Consider the following 20,888-nt stretch of genomic DNA (forward strand, 5'->3'; position numbering starts at 1 on the left):
GGCATATTGCACTGTGTCTTTCCTGCATGCAATATGTCTTTTCTAGAGAAACAAACTCACTTGGTCCTGAGGGAATGGCGAGAGGAGACCAGACCATACTGCTGAAGTCGGTTTATTAGACTAAGTCATTCAATACCTAAAAAGGCACTACATGTTCAGTAATTCATAGTACTGCACAAAACAACACATCCACCGTTTATGACAGACATGCTCACAATGTAGGAAAACAATTACAAAATCATAGAAAAAAGAAAATGCTTCCTCCCCCTGCCTAAAACCAAATTTAAAATGTCAGATCCGGAGGACTAACTAAGTGCCATTGTAAGTGATGGGAGAGAGGGGTTTGCAGAATTGAAACCACTTCCACACATGTAGATAAGGGAACACAAAGGCTTCTTTCTGAGATGTGGCATCTTCGGTCCAGACTCCCTTTGAGGCTTGAGATCTCTGACCAGCCCGCTCACCCACTACCATTACACCACTGCTTATTTTTTCATCTTCTGGTCTGCCTCTATGGCACAACGTCGCCCCCTAGTGCCTCCGTCCTGTAAAACAGACAGGGTTTCAAACAAAAGCATTTTGTGGCCATTTTAGACTGAAACTCAAAGATGTTTAATACATCCATTAACATACATTTAACTTGAGACTATTTATACACTTTTTTCACAGTTTTTTGAAAATTAAACATTTTTTCTTTCCAACAACCCAGATATTTTGAAATTCTGGAATATTGGATAAGCATAATAGTCATTTGGTGGATATGCTTGCATCAGTGACTACCCATCTTGAATGTTTGAGGAAACAAACCTCACTAAGCTGCACATACAGTACAAACTCTGCTTAAATTTGTGCTTGTTAGAGAAAGAGAAGAATATTGGTGATGAGAAGAGATCACTAAAAGACACATTTAGCATAGCATGACAGATGCACAGTGGTCTAATCACCAATTTTTTGTTAAACTGATACTATTTTAAACATGTCAAAAAAGATCTCCAACCAAGGCACTCCTTAATTAAAATGTCTTTAATTACATTGACATGTCCTAAAATGACCAGTTAAAAAAGGCCTCGCGTAGCGGCATCAGGCCTTCTTCAGGGCACAGCACAATCTTCAAATCAACTGTTTAAAACATATTTGAACCCATTGACAGACTTATTTTTACTACTGCTTTTCTTTAAGATATGAAGCAGAGATAATCATTACTATATCATGGAGCTGTAATATAGGAGGAAAAGCTAATCATGACCCAAGAGTAACAGAGAACTGTGTGGTCACTGATGATTTCCATCCTTAACAATTCAGTGTACTGAGAAGTGCACTAAACGCTCCAGAAAGGATACTTACAAAGAGAGAGAGAAGGAAGGCAGGGGACGCCATAGGCAGAGTGTCCTATGAGAGGACAGACAAAAGTCAGAGAGAGGAGGCTTTGGCAAATATCACAGAGAATCGGAGATGGAGACAAACAAAAAGAAAATGCTAAACTAAGATTACAACCTCTCAATAAAATCCCCCGCCTTATTCTGATATTTCAAGATGCTGTCAGGCTGTCAGATTTAGTGAGAACGATTGCTTGTGTATTTGGAATGCTGTGAGGATCTACATTTTTTTTGGTACAAATATACAATAATGAGATTATTGGAGAGGCAGTAGAAGTAAGCAGTAGGTGTAAGCCTTACACAAAATAAAATATTGTGTTAAAGCAATGGCAACAGCCTACTCTATAGTCTGGATTTTGTGTAACAGAATTCCTCAGTGACAGAAAACATGTAATGATGGAAAAACAAAGCACACACAAAGCAAATGAAAGAATTGATGCTGAAAACAAGTAAGTTACAGTGCATGAGTGCAAGAAGACTGACAGCAAGGAGGCCATTAGTGAGCACATGCACATAGGGGAATTGCAGAGTTCATTGACCTTAGTCAATTAACTAATTGTTAATTGACTAATAATTAATTTCTAAAAACAAATTCTTGGTTAAGAAACAAGGCGATTCGTCAGTGTGGTATTATAGCAATTGTGTGGTATTCCTGTGCTGCACTTTCTGTCTATTGTACCTAAAAAGTAAATTTGATGTGAACTGAACTGAAGAGAATTACAACACATCAATCGACAACTATAAAACATAACACCCCACTGGTACAGGTAGACCGAGTGAGAGTGCAGCCTCTGGTCGTCTTGAGTTTGCTTTTTTGTCTCACCATGTGTATATGACATATGTTCCAGTTATCTGAATTTTTTAAAGATAGAAATAATTATCTATTTTCAAATCTTGAAAGCTTCAAAGCTTGAGCCAAGCCTGAATTCTGGCACAGTATAGCTGATAACTTAATCAGTAGCTGATGGCGTTATATCTCTCAGGTCTACTACGCATGCCTGCCTGCGAATGCACTTCTGCTCATGTGACCTGTCTTCTCACTGACCCCCACCTTGTCGCTGGGGTCCTGCTTATGGTTGGCCTCTCGGCCGCGCAGGCTCTTGGCGCTGATGCCCGACTCGGAGGTCTGCATGATGAGCTGCGTGGCCAGGAACTGCTGCACCTGCTCCAGCACGTCGCGCTGCATCTCCAGCGCCATGTGGAAGACGTCGTGGTCCGAGCTGTTGTACATCACCGCGTTCTGGAACATGAGCATGATGTCACGCTGGAACTCTGCCGTGCTGCGGATGGTGCCGATCTCAATGTTCTTCTTGATGGTGGACAGGTCCATGGGCCTGGGTGGAGAGTGACAGACATCTGAGCACACACTGAGACCTTGGATCCAACAAGTACCGGTAAGTGTCATTTTCTCTGATTAATGAAGATTGCAGAATCGTTCATGGATACACATTTGAGCCAGGTCTATCATTCCATGATAGTGAAAAATAAGAATAAAATGGAAGGAATTGTGTGAAAGGGAAGAGTCACTGATGTAGAAGTTTTTTTATAACTGTTTACACATGTTGTGTTTCAAAACTCCACACACAAAACCCACAATCGCTCACACAAAATGCAAAATGCCTCAAATCTCCAGCAAAATGACACACAACATTCAAAATGTTGCAAACACATCTTTAAACCAAACATTCGCCTCACATTATAAACACTTTTTTCATAATATGACATTTTGGATACATCATGTACACACTGTTGCTCAAAACCTAAAGCTCTTCAGTCTTAGGCTTTATATATCTTTTTCCATACAAGAGTGAAAGTTACGGTATCTACAAAGAGAAGTTGAAATACACAAGGGGTCGTGTACAGTATGCCTATAGACCCTTTCAACTGCAGAAACAAACAATCCTAAGCGTTCCTATAAGGCATTTCTGGAGGCACAAAAAAATTTATTGAGCTAATGCTAACATGGGGACAAACCAAAATAGAGTAAAAACACAAGTTTTACAAGTCAACTCTTTGTAGAACATTACTGTAAGCTAAAGTCCGATTACTGTAATTTTCCTTTCAAAGTATCTGCATTGGTTCTGAATATTTCAACCGGAAATCCTCTAGGAGCAGATTGAAAGGGTCTATACCTATGTAGAGACTATATCTATTCATAGGCCTATACTAAGGCAATGATTGGATGGTGTTCAGTAAAGTAAAGAGTGTTTACACATGTTAAGAGAGAGAGTGAAGCACTGGTGATTTAGTGTGGCATTTTGATGGGTTGTGTTTGAAAAACGAAATCAAGTTACTTCCTGTTACAGTGTTGTGTGTTAGGTAGAAAATTGTGTGTGGTGTTTTGCAAAAAGTCAAACACTGAGAAATAGTTTATGGTTTTGCAGATTTGGTGTGGGGTTATGATGTTTGGAAGACATGTTTAGAAAATTGTGTGACAAGCAAAGATTTAGTGTGTAAGCAGTTGAAAAAAACTGTAAATCATTTTGAATGACACTGACTGATATCTTCTCCAAGCTTACCTGTACACAATACTGTGGTACCCTGGGGCAATGTCATCTGTAACTGGTTGCAGAAAGACATTGGCATATCTAGAAAAAAAGAATGTATGGATTCATTGGCAATAATCCACAGATAGGGAATTACAATTTATTTTTCAATCATTTTCACACTTGTCTCAATACCATGTCCACCTCTGCAAAACTCTCAGTACTTTCACCATATTGGTAGACTATGTAAGCAAAACGTTTTGGTCACAGAGCTAACCTTTGTACATCCAACACCCATGCCACACAAAATGTTCAGGTGGTATATATAATACTGTAACTAGCAAACAAGTGCACCCTAAACAATGTAAAATATATAGGATATGTGCATAATATGTGCATTTTGCAATGCTTCACGATTTTTAGTTCATTGTACACTGACTGACAAAGTAGGTTTATGGTAGACTGTTACGGTTGTGGCAGCATGAGTCACCTTTATGTGAAGTATGAAATGTTTTGGAGGCTGTAGGGCATTCTGCACCGAACATTAACTGACGCGTTCAAGCGTGTGTTTGTAAAGTACACAATATGAAGAGTTTTGAAAAAGGGGACATAGTATTGAGACAAGTATGAAAATGATTAGAAGAAAATTAGACAAGATACCTGTGATTTGCTGCTGCTCGCCACACCAACATGATGGCCTTCTTCCAGATCTTCTGTGCCTGGATGGCCTCCTGATCTTCACTGCATATCGAACTAAATGGGACATTTACAACAGGACAAAGGATATGTGAAAGGGAGTCTATGTGTGAGTTTGTGAGTCAAGTCAGTCAGTGTTATGTGTAAGTCTGAGATTGTGTGGGGTGGGTGCTTGTGTGTGTGTGAGAGAGAGAGAGAAAGAGAGAGAGAGAGAGAGAGAGAGAGAGAAAGAGAGAGAAAGAGAGAAGAGAGAGCATGATTCTGTGTATATGTATATGTGTGTTTGTCTGTGCATGTGTCTGTGTGTGTGTGTGTATGTGTGTACGCATGCATGTGTGTGTGTGTGTGTGTGAGAGAGAGAGAGAGAGAGAGAGTGTATGAGAGAGTGAATGAGTGAGTGAGTGAGTGAGAGGGAGAGGTTGTGTGTGTGAGACAGCTGTGTGTAAATGAGAGAGAGATAGAGTGAGTGAGTGAGTGAGTGAGAGGGAGAGGTTGTGTGTGTGGAGACAGCTGTGTGTGTGAGAGAGAGATAGAGTGAGTGGGAGGAGAGTGAGTGAGGAAAGTGAGGAGTGAGTGAGAGGGAGAGGTTGTGTGTGTGAGACAGCTGTGTGTAAATGAGAGAGAGATAGAGTGAGTGAGTGAGTGAGTTGAGTGAGTGAGTGAGTGAGTGAGTGAGAGGGAGAGGTTGTGTGTGTGAGACAGCTGTGTATAAATGAGAGAGAGATAGAGTGAGTGAGTGAGTGAGTGAGAGGGAGAGGTTGTGTGTGTGAGACAGCTGTGTGTAAATGAGAGAGAGATAGAGTGAGTGAGTGAGTGAGTGAGTGAGTGAGTGAGTGAGTGAGTGAGTGAGAGGGAGAGGTTGTGTGTGTGAGACAGCTGTGTGTAAATGAGAGAGAGATAGAGTGAGTGAGTGAGTGAGTGAGTGAGTGAGTGGGAAAAAGAGAGACCGGGGGGGTTGTGTGTGTGAGAGAGACATATATCTGTGTGTGTGTGTGTGTGTGTGTGTGTGTGTGTGTGTGTGTGTGTGTGTGTGTGTGCGCCACTCACAACTGGGACGAGGCGGGGCTGCTGGGGATGGAGTCAGCTGTGGCGTGGAGCTGAAGGGAGGAGGAGGCCGTGTGCAGGCTGCAGCCGTCCTCGCTCTCGCTGGCCGCCGGCTCCAGCTCCAGCTCCCCCTCGGCCCCCCGGCCCTCCGCGGCCTCGCCCAGCCCGCACTCCACGCCCTCCGCCAGCTCCCCCACACCTCCATCTGCGCCATCACTCACCACATCCTCCTCTTCCTCCTCCTCCTCCTCTTCCTCCTCCTCCTCCTCCTCCTCCACCTCCTCCTCCTTCACTTCCTAGTTCAGACAAGAAAGGGTGGGCAGTTATGCCTGGTCAATGCTTTGTAAATTACGACAGACTTAATTCTGAACGTAAGGCGAACATGAACAACTGACATTTTGTCGTAGTTTGAGAGGGTAAGCAACTGAGTGACCACGGCCATGACCAGTTAGCAGTAACTCCCAGTGGTGAGGTTTACAGCCCAACAAGAACAGGATCTGATACTTTGTCATGGATGTTTGTCTGTCAAAGGCTTTTCGTGTTGAAAAGGCTTTATACCTTGGACAGCTTTAATAACGCAGGGTCTTCTTCTGTCATAGAGTCTGGATATTAGAGAGAACAAAAGATAAAAAGATACAGAAAACAAGGTCAGAACAGAAATTTGTTCACCAAAGGGAGTAATCTGTGCTTGCACATCCCTATCTGCACAAATGATACCTATAATCCCTCTATAATTACTATAATGTGTATATATCTGTAATCTGTATATGTTATATGTGTGTGCCATACCTGTGTTTGGTGGAGGTGTCCCACATTTGATAGCCACAGTGGGACAGCTGAGGCCATTTTTCTCCTGCTGTTCCCCCCTGACCACTTGGACAGCAGAGTCTGAGTCGCAGGGCAGGGCAGGGCCATGTGTGTGCGTACGTGTCACTGACCCAGGAACAGTAGCAGGGAAAGTCTGACGCCGGCGGTCTTGGGAATCACTTACTGACACCGCTCTGGTGGCATCAGTCGCCTCTCTTTTCCTCAGGCTACCCTCGGTGAGGGTAGAGTCGACTGCGTCAGGTGGCTTGAAGGAAGAGGCCACCTCCCAGGGGCCAGTGAGGCTGTGGCCGGCGTCCTCGCACAGGGAGAGTGCTGCCTCCACAGCGGCTGCATCCAATGCCTCAGCATTTTCACGTGCCTAACAAAGAGGTGGGGGGGGGGGAATCAAAGGCAAAACAGATTTAACATTGTTATGTTTATTTCCATGAAATGCATATAAATCCCAATTTCATCTAGAATGATACAGTATGACATAATCATGGCCAGGCTTGGAATTTCACCATTTTAGGGGCAAGGCCACTTGGCCTTCAGTTGGGCATATTTGGAGGGGGCACAAAAGCCACATGTCAGGGCACCAAGGCCAAAAGTTAACTATACAGTAGAAGGCTATAAAAATGATCAAAGTTGTATTTAGCCTATTCACAGCAGTAGTCCTGCATCACTGTATAAAACATTGCAAAAACATGAAACATGACATAGGCCTATTACAGTACATAGAACTGTAAATCATCTGATCATCTAATATTTACAGATATCTAGGCTATATTTAACATTTATTTTATATTTGGCCTGTTATGAAATCATGTAGGGCCTATGTAACAATTTAAGCACAGCTCAGCTTTAAGAAACTCAAATAGCCTAGATGCATGCTTAGCATTTTGTGATCATTAAGGCTCCTTTCACAAACTCTTAGTCAGCTATATATCCTCTGGTTTTAATATTTACCGATATCTAGGCAATATTTGTAACATTTATTTTGTATTTGGCCTGTTATGAAATCATGTAGAACAATTTAAACACATTTTGAAACCTAAAGACCAAAGTTGGAGACGTGAATGTAGACCTTGCTGCAAATTTAAAACAGGAATACTCTGGAATGTCTAACTGTACAGGGGAATGCTTTACACCTCTGTGTTCGGTCTGCTGTTTATTCTGATATATGGTTTGTCATGTGTTGAACAAAGGGTTCGTGAAGTAATCCACCGAGATGAATGGGTAGGGAGATGGGCGCAGAACTTTATGTAGAAGTTATGATTCAATTTAATCATATTATTTACTTTTCTCGCGAACCGTTCACCACAGCAATTCACCGCAAACATCGTTTAAAAGCTGAGAAAAAGCTCTTTCATGTGATGTGATACATATGTTTGTGTGATGAGTAGGCTACTTTGCGATCGCGAGTATTTCAACTGAGAAGAATAGGTGAATTTGGACACACTTTCTTTCTTGCCATGCGCTGTCATTTTCTCCACTGCGTAAGACTGAATTAATTTGCGTTGTGATGCTAAGATTATTTTTACAGGCCATTAGCTATTAGACGGATGCAAAGCAGAATATTGAAAGAAGGGGGCACCAAGGCCACAGTGGCCTGTAAACCTTTGATTTTCAAAGGGGCATCAGGGCCAATGCAAGGGGCAACGTCGTCGTGGCCGCCGTGAAATTCCTACCCTGATCATGGCCCAGCGTACAGTACCTTGTTCTCCATTATGGCGATGATGTCTCCCATGGTGTCCAAGTCCAGCTCATCCTCCATGTAGGACACATTCATCAGGTCCTCCTCGCCCAGGGTCTGCTTCACCTCAGCTGAATGTGAGAGGAGGCCCTTAGTCCCACAGCCTGACAACCCATCACTACCTACACACATGCAAACAACAACCGAACACAAATATCAAGCAATTCCCAACCAGAAGCTACACACAGTCAATTTGAGGAATTTGTAGTGTATTTGAAGAGTTCAGATGCAAAACCCTCTAAATCCGTCTGACCACTTTTCTTTTAAATGAGCATTTAAATTCAGGCTCCTATAGGTTTTTGCCTATAAATTGATATTTTAGACCAGGAAGAGAGTGGTATTTAGTGGGTGTAGAAGTTAAATTATTTGATTAGCGTATACTATGTGTGGAGAGCATCCCCTCACCATCTTTATCTCATTTTTGGACATAGGTGGCATTTAGAGGCTTTTGCATCTGAACCCTTCATTTGTAGTCCAAGTAGCGGCAAACCATGTATTAAGTACGTATAGTGACTGAGTAATATATTACCTACAATGTCTCAGTTGATTATTGGAAATTATAATAGTAAAACAGAAAGTTCTGTATTTCACAAAGCAAGATAAGTATACTAAGTTCAACCCAAGACAGCTCTATCTAAACCCATGTTCTAGGTCTAACCAGGTTTACTGCTTGGTAATGTCCTCCCAAGTTCATGGAATGTGCAGTGGTGTTCAGCATTCCCATCACCATCTCTGTGATCTCCTCATTATTATGACCGCCGCTGTGGCCCGGCGGTCATATCATATAGGTTTTTTTTTTTTTTTTTTTTTTTTTCTTTTTGCCCAAATTTCCGTCAATGATTCCCCGGACACTGAAAGACCGGGGTACACGAAACTTGGTGGACATGTAACCCCACATGGATAGCATGGAACCATCGTTTTTCGTTTTGATCTGTAGCCCCTCCGCTGAATTGGACCCCCGAAGGAGGGTAGGGCAGACACAGTTTTCTGTGAATATCTCGAAACCGTGGGGTTTAGGAGGACCATTTTTTTGTATGTCGATCTCAAGGGGCCATGTCAACCCATTCCATAACCACTCATTTCATGTATAGCGCCACCTAGTTAAACACAAAAAGTAAAAATGAGGTGGTGTAATTGAAGGTATCTGTGACCTAACATAGTCAAAACTGCACAAAATTGGAAGTGTAGGATCATTATGACACCCTATGTATGCACGCCAAGTTTTGTGGAATTCCGTTCATGGGGGCCACACAATAAATTAATTTATGTTACTATACACCAACTGGCCTGTAGGTGGCCGGAGACAGTTTTCTGTGAATATCTCGAGAACCGTGGGGCCTAGGAGGTCCACCTTTTTTTTTATGTTGGTCTTAAGGGGCATGTCAACCCATCCCATTACCACTTATTTCATGTATAGCGCCACCTAGTTAAAAAATTAAAAAGCAAAAAATGAGGTGTTTTCATCTCAATATCTCTGGCTGACAAGGTCAAAACTGCACGAAATTAAAAAGAGTAGGATCATTATGACACCCTCTGAATGCATGCCAAGTTGTGTGTACTTTCGTTCATGGGGGCCTTACAATAAAATAATTTATGTGTACATTTAGTGGCGTACACCAACAAGGATTCCCGGACACTGAAAGACCGGGGTACACAAAACTTGGTGAGCATGTACCCCCATATGGATAGCATGGAACCGTCATTTTTCGTTTTCATCTGCAGCCCCCGCTGGACTGGACCCCCGAAAGGAGGGTAGGGCAGACACAGTTCTCTGTGAATCTTTTATGGTATGTTGGTCTCAAGGGCCCACATCAACCTGGCTCATAATCACTCATTTGTGATTTGCCCCGGTAAAAAAATGAAAATCAGTGGGATTAAAAAGAAAGCCAAAATAAATATTCATCATCATCATCATGGCTGCATTTTCAGTATTGGCTAGAAGTAGTCGTTTGTCCACTAGATGGCGATCGTTGCAGTGAGGCGTAATTTTGTTGGAAGTTAAAAAGTGGGTTGGAAAAACAATGGGCGCTTCATACAAGGACTGTAATTTACATGGCGAACATCTAATAAGGATAGGGCGATGTTCACATGAAGTGTAATTCCCATTTCTTCTTGAAGCCGAAATAAATCTAAGGATGTTTCTCGGACATGCTTGGTTTTACTGCAGGTATACGTTAATCTTGTAATATCAATAAGGACCTAGGTAATGTTACCCGTTAAGCGTTGGTTGAGTGATGGAGGCATTTGATTGATTGCATTTGTAGAAAACTATAAATGCGGTTATACCAAGCAAATTGATAGCAGCACTGTTTGTATCTTTTCGACTGTCATTTATTGCCGTGCTACAAAATCATTCTGTGCAATGGAAGATTTACCAACGTTACCCCGGTCTGATACAGTTTTGCCTATACATGCGTGAGACTGAGGCGCCTGTTTATTTTGTTTTAAGTAGCGTGCAGGGTGTGAGAGGGGAATCGATGTGCTTTGATTCCAGCTTGGTAGTTGTAGTCTGTGAAATTAAAAAAGCTTGTGTGTGTGAAGAATCCAAACAATGACACCTTCATTTCATTATGGCTGCTTTAGCAAAACACCTTAAGCTACTGTGTAGTGGGTCCCATTTAGAAGTGGCTACTTCATTAGCGCTTTCCTTGACTCATGGAGCTCGCGTGAATGTTATTACAACTTTAAGCCACGATATGACAGTTTAAGTCCGCTTGATACTGTAAGGCGTAAGCCATTGGTTTCAAAGGAGATTTTATTTGTGTAATGCAGCATAGCCTATTGACAATTTATGTTGTCAATAGGCCTACCTTATAATCCTACCTGTAGCTTAGGGAAGCTAACAACTTTCTATTAGGATCTAGTTTGTTAGTTACCATTTTGTCATAACTCCCTGATGCATTTTTGCATTTAGAATAGCCAGAGCGTGTATATCTCAATCGAAAATTAAACAATATCGGTGCCTATGGACTAGGCTGGGTGAACCCAGCCTGATCTGCCCGCTATTTATTTTTTGATTTCTTAAAAGATTGAGCTTGGTCTGATGAAAGCCAGACTAGCCATGGACCTCAGTTAAACAATGCAAGGGAACATGAATCAGCCTATATTTGCACTAACAATAACGGACAAAAGCTTTTCAACTTTGGCCCGTTAAAATGTATGAACAGTCTAGCTAATGCATTTCATCAAGGCCCATTTGGACATGTCAGTTATTTGCACCACTGGTTAGATGTAAAACAGCATTTCGTTTCAGACTAGGCTACTGTTACTTAATTTGTGCATTGACAATAAAGTATTACATGAACTAAAGATGACTAAAATCTTATGTAGAAGAAGAAACATTCACAAAAAATCCATCCATCCAAAAATGACCTTTGTTTTTTGATAGCTGTTGAAAACGCATGGAACTGACAGAGATGTTTTTGTTTATAAATACATAAAAAATAAATAAATAAATAACATTATGCTGATACCTTTTGCTTTTCCCAAATACAATGTAGCCTACAGGTGTAAGTGACCTTTCATCAATCCAGTTGCAATGGATGAACTGTGATGAACTGCCCTACTTGTGATTGTTTAGAGATTTTAAAGGTTTTATAACAATTCTACATCTTCTTTGGCTATTCTACAATCTATTCACCTTTTCAGCACCAGTAGGGGGTACTTTGTGCAGCAGCCCTTTTGCACACACTCAGGCATGCCAAACAAGCATACACAAAAGTTTCAAGAGTGGGGGATGGAGTAAAATATGGAGACAAATTGAAGTGGGATTTATTTTCGCGGAACGGATGTACAGGACTGAGCGGCGGTCATATTTTGTACCGCTATGCGGTACATCTAGTTCTATTTCTGTTCTGTTATTTTTTCACCATGACAAGTTTTGTTATTTTCGAAGTACATTTTAAGAATCACGTGTGTGCAGAGAGAAAGAAAGAAAGAAAGAAAGAAAGAAAGAAAGAAAGAGAGAGAGAGAGAGAGAGAGAGAGAGGTGTGGAGAGATAGAGTGAAAGAGAAAAGAGTGCAAGAGACCTGTGTGGAGATGGGCAGGAGGGTCCATGGCAGGGGCGGCAGAGGCAGCAGCAGGGGCATCTGCTGGGGCTGCGAGGGGCCCCAGAGAGGAGGGGAAGTGAGCAGGACCAGCCTCCAGCAGACGAGACAGAGTGGGCGCTCCTACATACCCGCATTAGCAAGCACACAGTCAAGGGCACACACACACATAGAAACACACACATACACACACACACACACACACACAGGGTCATACAGCGAGAAAGCAATCAAGGCCTTACGCAACATACACAGACATATGCACACACACACACACACACACTGATAAACAAACACACACACACACACTGATAAACAAACACTAAAGACACTTTATAACAGTAAAGCAAAGCTAGAATACACAAGAACTGCATACACAATGCTGAATGTTTTTCTAAGGACACACATAACATACAGTTCCATTCAAAAGTTTGAGGTTACTTACAAATGTTCTTGTTTTCTATAAAAAATGCAAATGCTGGTATCTTTCTCAAAAGCAATGTTTGAAGGACATTATTCCAATTCAAACATGTCTAACTTTACCAATGACTATATTTCATTTTGCTCTATTCAAACTCACTGTCAAACCAGGCTGGGACAAGGATATGTTCGAGCTCACAGTTAATGGCCGGGGCTCAAAGGGGCCAGAATGAAAGAACGCTTGCCTCACCATTATCAGGGTGAAATCCCACGCACAATACCACCTCAATGTTAACATCATGCCCATAGATATACAGTGCCTATAAAAAGTCTTCAGCCCCATGCTAAAGTTGACTAAAAAGAGGAATAAAAAAAATCATCTTTTGGAAATGGATCTTAATGCCTTAATTAAAAATATGAGGAAAAATCAAACCTTTAAGGACACCAATTTTTGTGAATGAATAATGTGTCGTAAATAAATCAATGGTTATGATCAAATAATCAAATTAAAATAACCCCACATCATCACATACCCTTTACCATATCTCACGATTGGCATGGGGTACTTTCCATAAGATCATCTCTCAAAGTCAAAGTCAAAGTCAAAGTCAGCTTTATTGTCAACTTCTTCACATGTTCCAGACATACAAAGAGATCGAAATTACGTTTCTCACTATCCCACGGTGAAGACAAGACATATTTTACCAATTTTAAGTCCACAGACAAACATAACATTCAAGTAAACAAAAAAGTAAGTAAATAAGTAAATAAGAGGGGGGCATATAATAATGAAAAAATAAGAGCAGCAAAATTTTGTTGAAATTGTGCATAGACAGTCAATAAAAAAAAAAACTAGTGCAAAGTCAGGCCAATAAGAGGCTTGGGTAGTTCTGTTTGACCTGAGTAATGAAGAAAGTGGCATAGTGGTGCAAGTTATGTAAGAGCAGCAGAAGTGTTGTGTTTTCAGGACAACAACACCAAGTTGTAAAGTGTACAAGTGTGCAAGTGTTCAAGTGTGCAAGTGGAGTAGTGCAGGCGCCATTGTGGGTCCAATGTCCAGGATGTTATGTAGCTGAGGGTGGAGGGGAGAGGAGGGAGAGAGTTCAGCATCCTTACAGCTTGGTGTATGAAGCTGTTGGTGAGTCTGGTAGTCTTGGGGGCGCAGGCTTCTGTACCTCTTCCCAGAGGGCAGTAGATCAAACAGATTGTGGCGGGGTGACTTGCATCACTCACAATTTTGGTGCATAGCCTTCTTGGGGTGAGGTGGGTGGTGTAAATGTCCTTCAGGGGAGGGAGTGAAGCACCAATGATCCTTCCAGCTGTGTTCACTATGCGCTGCAGGGCTTTCCTGTTGTATTCAGTGCAGCTTCCAATACACAGCGATACAGCTGGAGAGGATGCTCTCAATGGTGCCTCGGTAGAATGTGGTCATGATGGCTGGTGGAGCACTTGCTCGCCTGAGTTTCCACAGGAAGTACAGGCGGCTGAGCTCTCTTAGCCAGTGATGCAGTGTTGGTGGTCCAGGAGAGGTCTTAGCTGATGTGCACCCCAGGAATTTGGTGCTGCTCGCTCTCTCCACCACAGCACCGTCGATGGTCAGTGGCAGGTGTTGGGTGTGACCTCTCCGGGAAGTCAACAACAATCTCTTTGGTCTTGCTGGCGCTCAGCAGGAGGTTGTTGTCCCTGCACCACGTGGTCAGATGGTCGACCTCCAACCTGTATTGAGTCTCGCCGCCCTTGGTGATGAGACCCACCAGAGTTGTGTCGTCAGCAAATTTCACTATGTGATTGTTGCTGTAGGTTGCAGTGCAGTCATCGTCAGCAGGGTGAAGAGCAGCGGACTGAGCACGCAGCCTTGGGGCCCCTGTGCTCAGTGTGATGCTGCTTGAGGTATTGTTGCCAACATCGCATTACTACTTGGGGCCTCTGACAGAGGAAGTCCAGTAGCCAGTTGCAGAGGTAGGTACTGAGTCCCAGTTTGTCGAGTTTGCAGATGAGTTGTTGTGGTATTATGGTGTTGAATGCAGAACTGAAGTCTATAAACAGCAATCTCACATATGAGTCTCTTTTTTTTCCAGGTGGGTGAGGGCTGGGTGGAGGGCAGAGCAGATTGCATCCTCTGTAGACCGCTTGGCTCGGTATGCAAACTGGAAGGGGTCCAGGGTGGGGGGAGAATGGCTTTGATATGTGACATGACAAGCCGCTCAAAGCACTTCATGATGATGGGTGTCAGTGCCACAGGGCGGTAGTCATTGAAGCAGGATGGAGCAGTTTTCTTCGCACAGGTATGATGGTGGCAGCTTTGAAACATGATGGGACGATGGCTTGCTTCAGGGAAGTGTTAAAGATGTCTGTGAAGACATCCTTAAAAAAAAAGCTCCCTGCGCAGTCCTTCAGCGCACGACCTGGGATGTTGTCTGGACCTGTTGCCTTCACGGTGTTGATAGCAGCAAGTGTCCTCTTCACGCTGTCGGCAGAGAGGCACAGGGGCTGCTCATGTAGAGGGGGATGGGTCTTCTGTGGGCAGGTGCTGTTTTGTGCTTCAAAGCGAGCAAAGAAGCGGTTCAAAAAAAACCTCTCTCAAATCAAATCAAATCTCTCAAATCAAACCAGCTATTAGGCTAACTGAAATAAAACCATCCCAATCTCTAGGTATGTTGAAGGGTATGTGATGTGCTGTTAATTTTAATTCCAAAGGCCAAGGGAACTTTATCAGGATATATAGTACCCTGGATCCATGAAATAACTGGCCTTTAAAAATAAAAATCTGCCTGCTTCTATGGAAATTTAACACAGGGGTATGAATACTTATGCACCCTGTATTTTAATGAAGAACATTTATTTATTTATTTATTTATTTATTTATTTATTTATTCCTCTTTTTAGTCAACTTTAGCATGGGGCTGATGACTTTTTATAAGCACTGTAACCTCGTTACCACATTGGTCTCCATCCAGACATTCATGTTGTGTTCATTTGAGCCAGCGGTATTTTGTATTTAAATATAATTGAATGCAGCAGTGTTGTGGATGATACTTTCATGTGCTGACCATTTTAGGTTAATTGCTAGCAATGCAGTTTTTGACATAAAGTGACTAGTTATCTTGTTCTGGCACTGAATAACCCTAACCTGACTCAGATAATCCTGCCTTCCACTTTGACACCGCCTCAAGCCCTGCTAAGCACAGGGACAATAGCCCTGAGGAAGCCCCACTGAGCCACGGCCAGCACCACACGTGATAGTGGGGACAGTTAGACGCAGCACGGCTTATCTGGCCCGGCTTTGGCCCGATAGTTGGAGCATGACTGCTACACATATTGTGTGTTTTCATGGGGGAAAAGTCCCATATATTTAGGAAAGTCCCAAACTTTTGAATGGTAGTGTATACAATTGCAGGGGAAAGCTTGTAGTTCACGAATGATGAGATTTGCATTTATGGGCATTTTGCCTGTTATCTGCTTTGTTCCAGTACTGTACCTGAAGCAGCCTGAGAGGCAGGTAATGCTGTTGCTGTCACCTGGAGGTCGATACCATGCATTCCTGTCATGTTACAGGTTGGAAGGTCACCGTCAGCCACCTAGAAGACACACACACAAGCACACAACCTGTATCCACAAGCCACTGTCCTATACATTCTAACCCTAACAAAGTACAGAGAGCAGCATTTAAGCATTGCTTAGTAAAATTGTCTGTCTGGTATCTGGTATGCGAGTTCAATACAATCTGCCCTACATAATCATTACTTAACAATGCCATAATCATCCTAATAAAGATATTTCACTTTTACCAAACGGTAAAAGTGACGGTGCCAGATTAGTATGTGGGTTAATATCAAAATAATATAACCTGTACCTACACTTTTCAGACGCGTTTCTATTTTGGTGTTATCCATTCGTTACACCACACATAGTACTACAGTGTCTAGTGTTTTATTTGTCTCCTCGTGAACCCTTACCAGTCTGGGGCTGGTGGCCAGGAGGTTGCCCTTCTTCAGCAGCTCAGAGAGCAGAGGGGAGGGGGGTGGTGTGGCCTTCTGAACCAGCAGCCCTCCGAGGCAAGGCTCCGACACGCTCGACGCCGAGACCTCCGGTAAGGGGATGAACACAGCTGTCCCCTGGCCCTTCAAAAAAAAACCCTCTTAGAACAAATTACTAACACATCTTCATCTTTTATCAAACGTGTTGATTTTCTTTGATACAAATAGAAAACTATTGAAATGTAGAACTGTAGAAAAGTGTAGACAACTACAATTTCCCCTAGGGGATCCCTAAAATACTCTCACTCTTTCTCCTTCTGTCTCTCTCTCTCTCTCTCTCTTTATATATCTTTCTATTTATCTACCAATCTATCTGTGCATCAGAACTCATTTGACTACGGGTAACTGGTCTAACACAAAGGTCTCTGGTTAGAGTCTGCTATCAACCCCATGGTTGTGACTCACTGTGGAGCTGGGGTCATCGGGTGTGGGTGTGGGTATAGGCTGGTCACTGCCGGACTGGTCCAGGTTAAGAGAGGGCTCCCCAGGAGGCGAGCTCACAGCCACACTGGGCATTCGTCTGGGAGTGTTCTTCACTGCCTGTCTGGCTGGAGAGGGAGGGATTAGATAACAGGACACACTATTCTTGAGTGTACTTAACAATTACTTGCTTGGCTTTGGATGTTGTTTTGGGTTGGCCATGCATGACTATATTTGCTTTGTATTGAGAATGCATGGATCGATCGAATTGAATGGATTGATTTTCTTGTTTTGATGTTAGTGTGTGTGTGTGTGTGTGTGTGTGTGTGTGTGTGTGTGTTTGCCTTAGCCTTAAAATAGTTGAGGGAAACCCCTCAGTCAAATGTCTTTGGGTACCCTCATAGGCAGTCTCAGTAGCCTTCCTCTTCACCTCGGCCTCCTCATCCTCCTGTTTCTTCTTCCTGTTGAAAACCAATGCCCTTCTTGAAGACAAATGTTTCACAACACACTGAGGTAATTACCAAACCTTATTGATCTTAAATTGCTCAAAGAAAAAATAACAAACTCAGAGAAAAACAAGCAAAACTTAAAGAGGCTGGATGGCATCAACAAGACGTCAGGTCGGTCTCATACAGCCGAACAAACATTACAAGAAATGACTGTTCACACACCTTAATGTGATTGGGAACAATTACACAGATAACTGCATATATTTAAGTTTAAATATATGCGTTATCTCTTGATTTAATGCCTATAGGTCAGTGTTGACATGTGAAGTCCAATTGAACTTATAATTGCGCTTTTAAGATTGCTGTGAACTACAGCAAACCTTATGAGTGACAGATTACACTGCAATCTACAAGCAAACTTTCAGGGAGCTGTCTCCAGTTTGATATGCAGTCTCATGATGTAGATTGACCAAGCTGAGCTGACCAAATGAAAGAACAAGCAGGCAGAGACAGAATGGCAGGCCTTACTGTACGATCTCCCCCCAGAGCTCCTCCAGTTTTGAATCCAGATGTCCTGCCTGAATCAACTCAGCTTCTCTCTTCAGCTTCCTAGGGGGGTTAAACCACAGACTCTATAAGGACTTTTGTTAACCTTACTTACCACAGACAAACCTATGCCTTTTAGATTGTGGATGCAGTCTGTGGATGTAGATTTTAACTTCATTCCCTATTTTCATCTATGCAGTTACATGAAGTATTATGATCTAACTCATCATCTATCATCTAACACATTTAGTTTTGCCTCTAAGTAAAACAAATATTCTATTTGATGCTGTTTAAGTTTACATATGACATAACACCCTTATAACATATAACAATATTGACAATAATTATTTCCCCAATAATGAGTCCCCAGACCCTACATCTTGATGTGGGTCTGGCTTGTCAGGCTAGAGTAAAAGTACAACAAAATGTACTTTACTATCTAACCTGTGCTTCTCCTGAGTGTCTCTGATCAACCTCTTGAGCTCCTCAATGCGTTCCGCTGTTAGTTTCCGCACGATCACATCCTCTATCGTTTCCACAACCTCTCCTTTCTCTCCGCGCTTTCTCCTGTTGGGAAAAAGCATCATGATAAGCATTCAACATGCTACACCCACCCAGAGTCTGTTTTCAACCATTAATGTAATAACTGTCAAAGTTGCAATCTCAAACCAAAATGAGTTTCTGCAAATGGGATTTGTCATAGAACTATCAGAATCTGCTGTTGTCTTACTTTGGAGCTTCGGTTGTCTCCAGGAGCTCAGAGTACTGGGAAGCACAATGCTGAGAAATGGGTGGAAGAACAAGACAGGGCATTAGTCCTGACAGACATGCAGGCTGTCTTTCTGCTCTTGCTGCTGGCTGGAGCCTCCAAAGGTTCATCTACATCAGCAATGTATGTGCTTTGAGTATCTGCAGCTTTACTTTAAGGTTACAGCTTTTGGGTAGACTGGGTATATGTGAACGGATTCCACTTTCTTTGCTGACAGCAACGATTGTCAGTCAGGAGTATTTTACAGTTTTTCACAATTGCTAAAATACTAAACTCCATTCTCTGAACCAAATTACCAGTCCTGTTTACTGCTCAATTATAAATAATGTGCATTTTGTTGTGTATGATTTGTTGTAACCTACTTTTCTTATAAAGAAAAAAAAAACAGACTTTAGTTCTGTCAGAAGTGATTACCTTTTGGGAGAACCAGTCAGGTGGTCGTCCAGGCTCTGCAAAAGGTCTGATGGCTCGACTGACAGACACCCTTTGGATGGAAATACCAGAGGCATAGCCCTATGTAAGTCAGAACATCAGATAATTTCAGTGTTACATACATACACACATACAACACTGTTCATTTACCAATTCTGGTCTCCGCTCTTCATAACCGAGGAGGCCAGGCATAGCTTCTCCCTCACCGACCATGGCTCTGTGGGTCCCAAGGATAACTTGTGCTCTGCAAGAGTAAACAAAACAAAAATCACCATATTCACTGTGTTTCAATTCATTCAATGTGTTACTTAAACTCTAAACCAATTTCGTAAATAGGCTACACCTTTTATGCAGAAAAAAGTAATTGGAAAGGATTTTTTAGAGAAACGGCGAGTCACCAAGAATTAAAGTCTGCAAGACAAGACATCACTAGTCCTCCTACTGGGCCCACCAGCTTTTTTCACATGTGCATACACGTAGTCTATGCATTTGGGACTATATGAATGTCATGTCAGATCAGAACAGCTGCTATTTTTGCAGTTGTTGCCGAGTGTTTTGTGACAGGCTAGTTCGACCGCAAGATAGCCTACGCAGTATGCACTAGGACTACTGTAAGATTTCTTCTCTGCGCTCTCTTATAAACTGCTGGATAACAGCCAGGTAGTGGCCACGCAGAATGCGTGGATATCCACGCATTACAGTCAAAATCTCATCGCATACCTGTCACATTGGTCTTCCAGGTAATCTAATCAGCCAATGAGCATCTTCCTCAATAGGGATACCCTGGTTGACTTGCTGTGTCACATTTCCACTCAGTTCATTTATATTTGCATTATTTGCATGTCATCTATAGTGTACAGCATGTTAATGTAAGGAGTCTTACGATTTAGAAAGTAAGAATAAATACTCACTTCCAACACCGCTCGCCATTTTGTCATGATTGAATTCTTCTTAGGCAAGACTACTTATTCATAGGCGACAATGCGGGAACGTTACCCGGAAATTTTCACTTGCTTCTCGGGAAATGTAGGCACTTCCAGCATATTTACAGGCGTTATTTTAGAAGCATCAACACTGCTCTCAAATACATTTTACAAATACACGGTTATCATCATAATGCCCCACTGAGATGTAAGCTATAGTAAGCCCGGAAGAGACACGCCGTTTTTGCAGATCGGTTTGTTTTTGTCTTAACATGTCATCATCCGGAACTGCACCTTTGGAGGCAGTAGTGGTCTGTTCTCTGTGCACAATGCACTGAATCACATAGCATGATTTGAAGAGCATGATAGAATGCCAAATTGCCACATTTGCAAGCACTTTTTATTAGTTTCAGTCACTTTGATTGGACTGTAGGACATATTTCTAGCACTACACTCACTGCATATACTTCTCTATCAATAGCCTAGCCTACATTATCAAACTAATAAAAGTAAAAATATGCCATTTGCCTGCTAATGCTTGTATTGCAATGTATTAGGCTACAGTGTGGTCTCTACTGTTATTTATAGACTAATAAAGATGAGGCCTATCAAGATTTTGTTTGTGACTTTAATCTGACTTTTCAGTCACCCATCAGTCACCCATCTTTGGTTGGACATGATTG

At 42.3% G+C, this 20,888-nt stretch overlaps 1 protein-coding gene across 1 annotated transcript; it reads right to left on the minus strand.

The window, feature by feature from the left end:
• Positions 1–96: 96 nt before the first annotated feature.
• Positions 97–20,506, minus strand: brd8a (bromodomain containing 8a). Its single transcript, XM_048229494.1, has 21 exons — positions 20,194–20,506; positions 19,433–19,526; positions 19,265–19,334; positions 18,812–18,861; positions 18,526–18,648; positions 18,064–18,144; positions 17,483–17,547; positions 17,072–17,214; positions 16,586–16,750; positions 16,108–16,207; positions 12,192–12,332; positions 8,124–8,284; positions 6,392–6,788; positions 6,161–6,204; positions 5,875–5,898; positions 5,606–5,790; positions 4,523–4,615; positions 3,896–3,964; positions 2,428–2,710; positions 1,345–1,389; positions 97–545 (listed from the first exon to the last, which is right to left on the minus strand). Exons 1-21 carry the CDS (start codon positions 20,210–20,212, stop codon positions 486–488), a joined length of 2,412 nt encoding a protein of 803 aa, XP_048085451.1. The 5' UTR covers positions 20,213–20,506; the 3' UTR covers positions 97–485.
• Between the last annotated feature and the right edge of the window lie 382 nt (positions 20,507–20,888).

Source organism: Alosa alosa, chromosome 2, assembly GCF_017589495.1.
Source record: "Alosa alosa isolate M-15738 ecotype Scorff River chromosome 2, AALO_Geno_1.1, whole genome shotgun sequence".
Taxonomy (NCBI): domain Eukaryota; kingdom Metazoa; phylum Chordata; class Actinopteri; order Clupeiformes; family Clupeidae; genus Alosa; species Alosa alosa.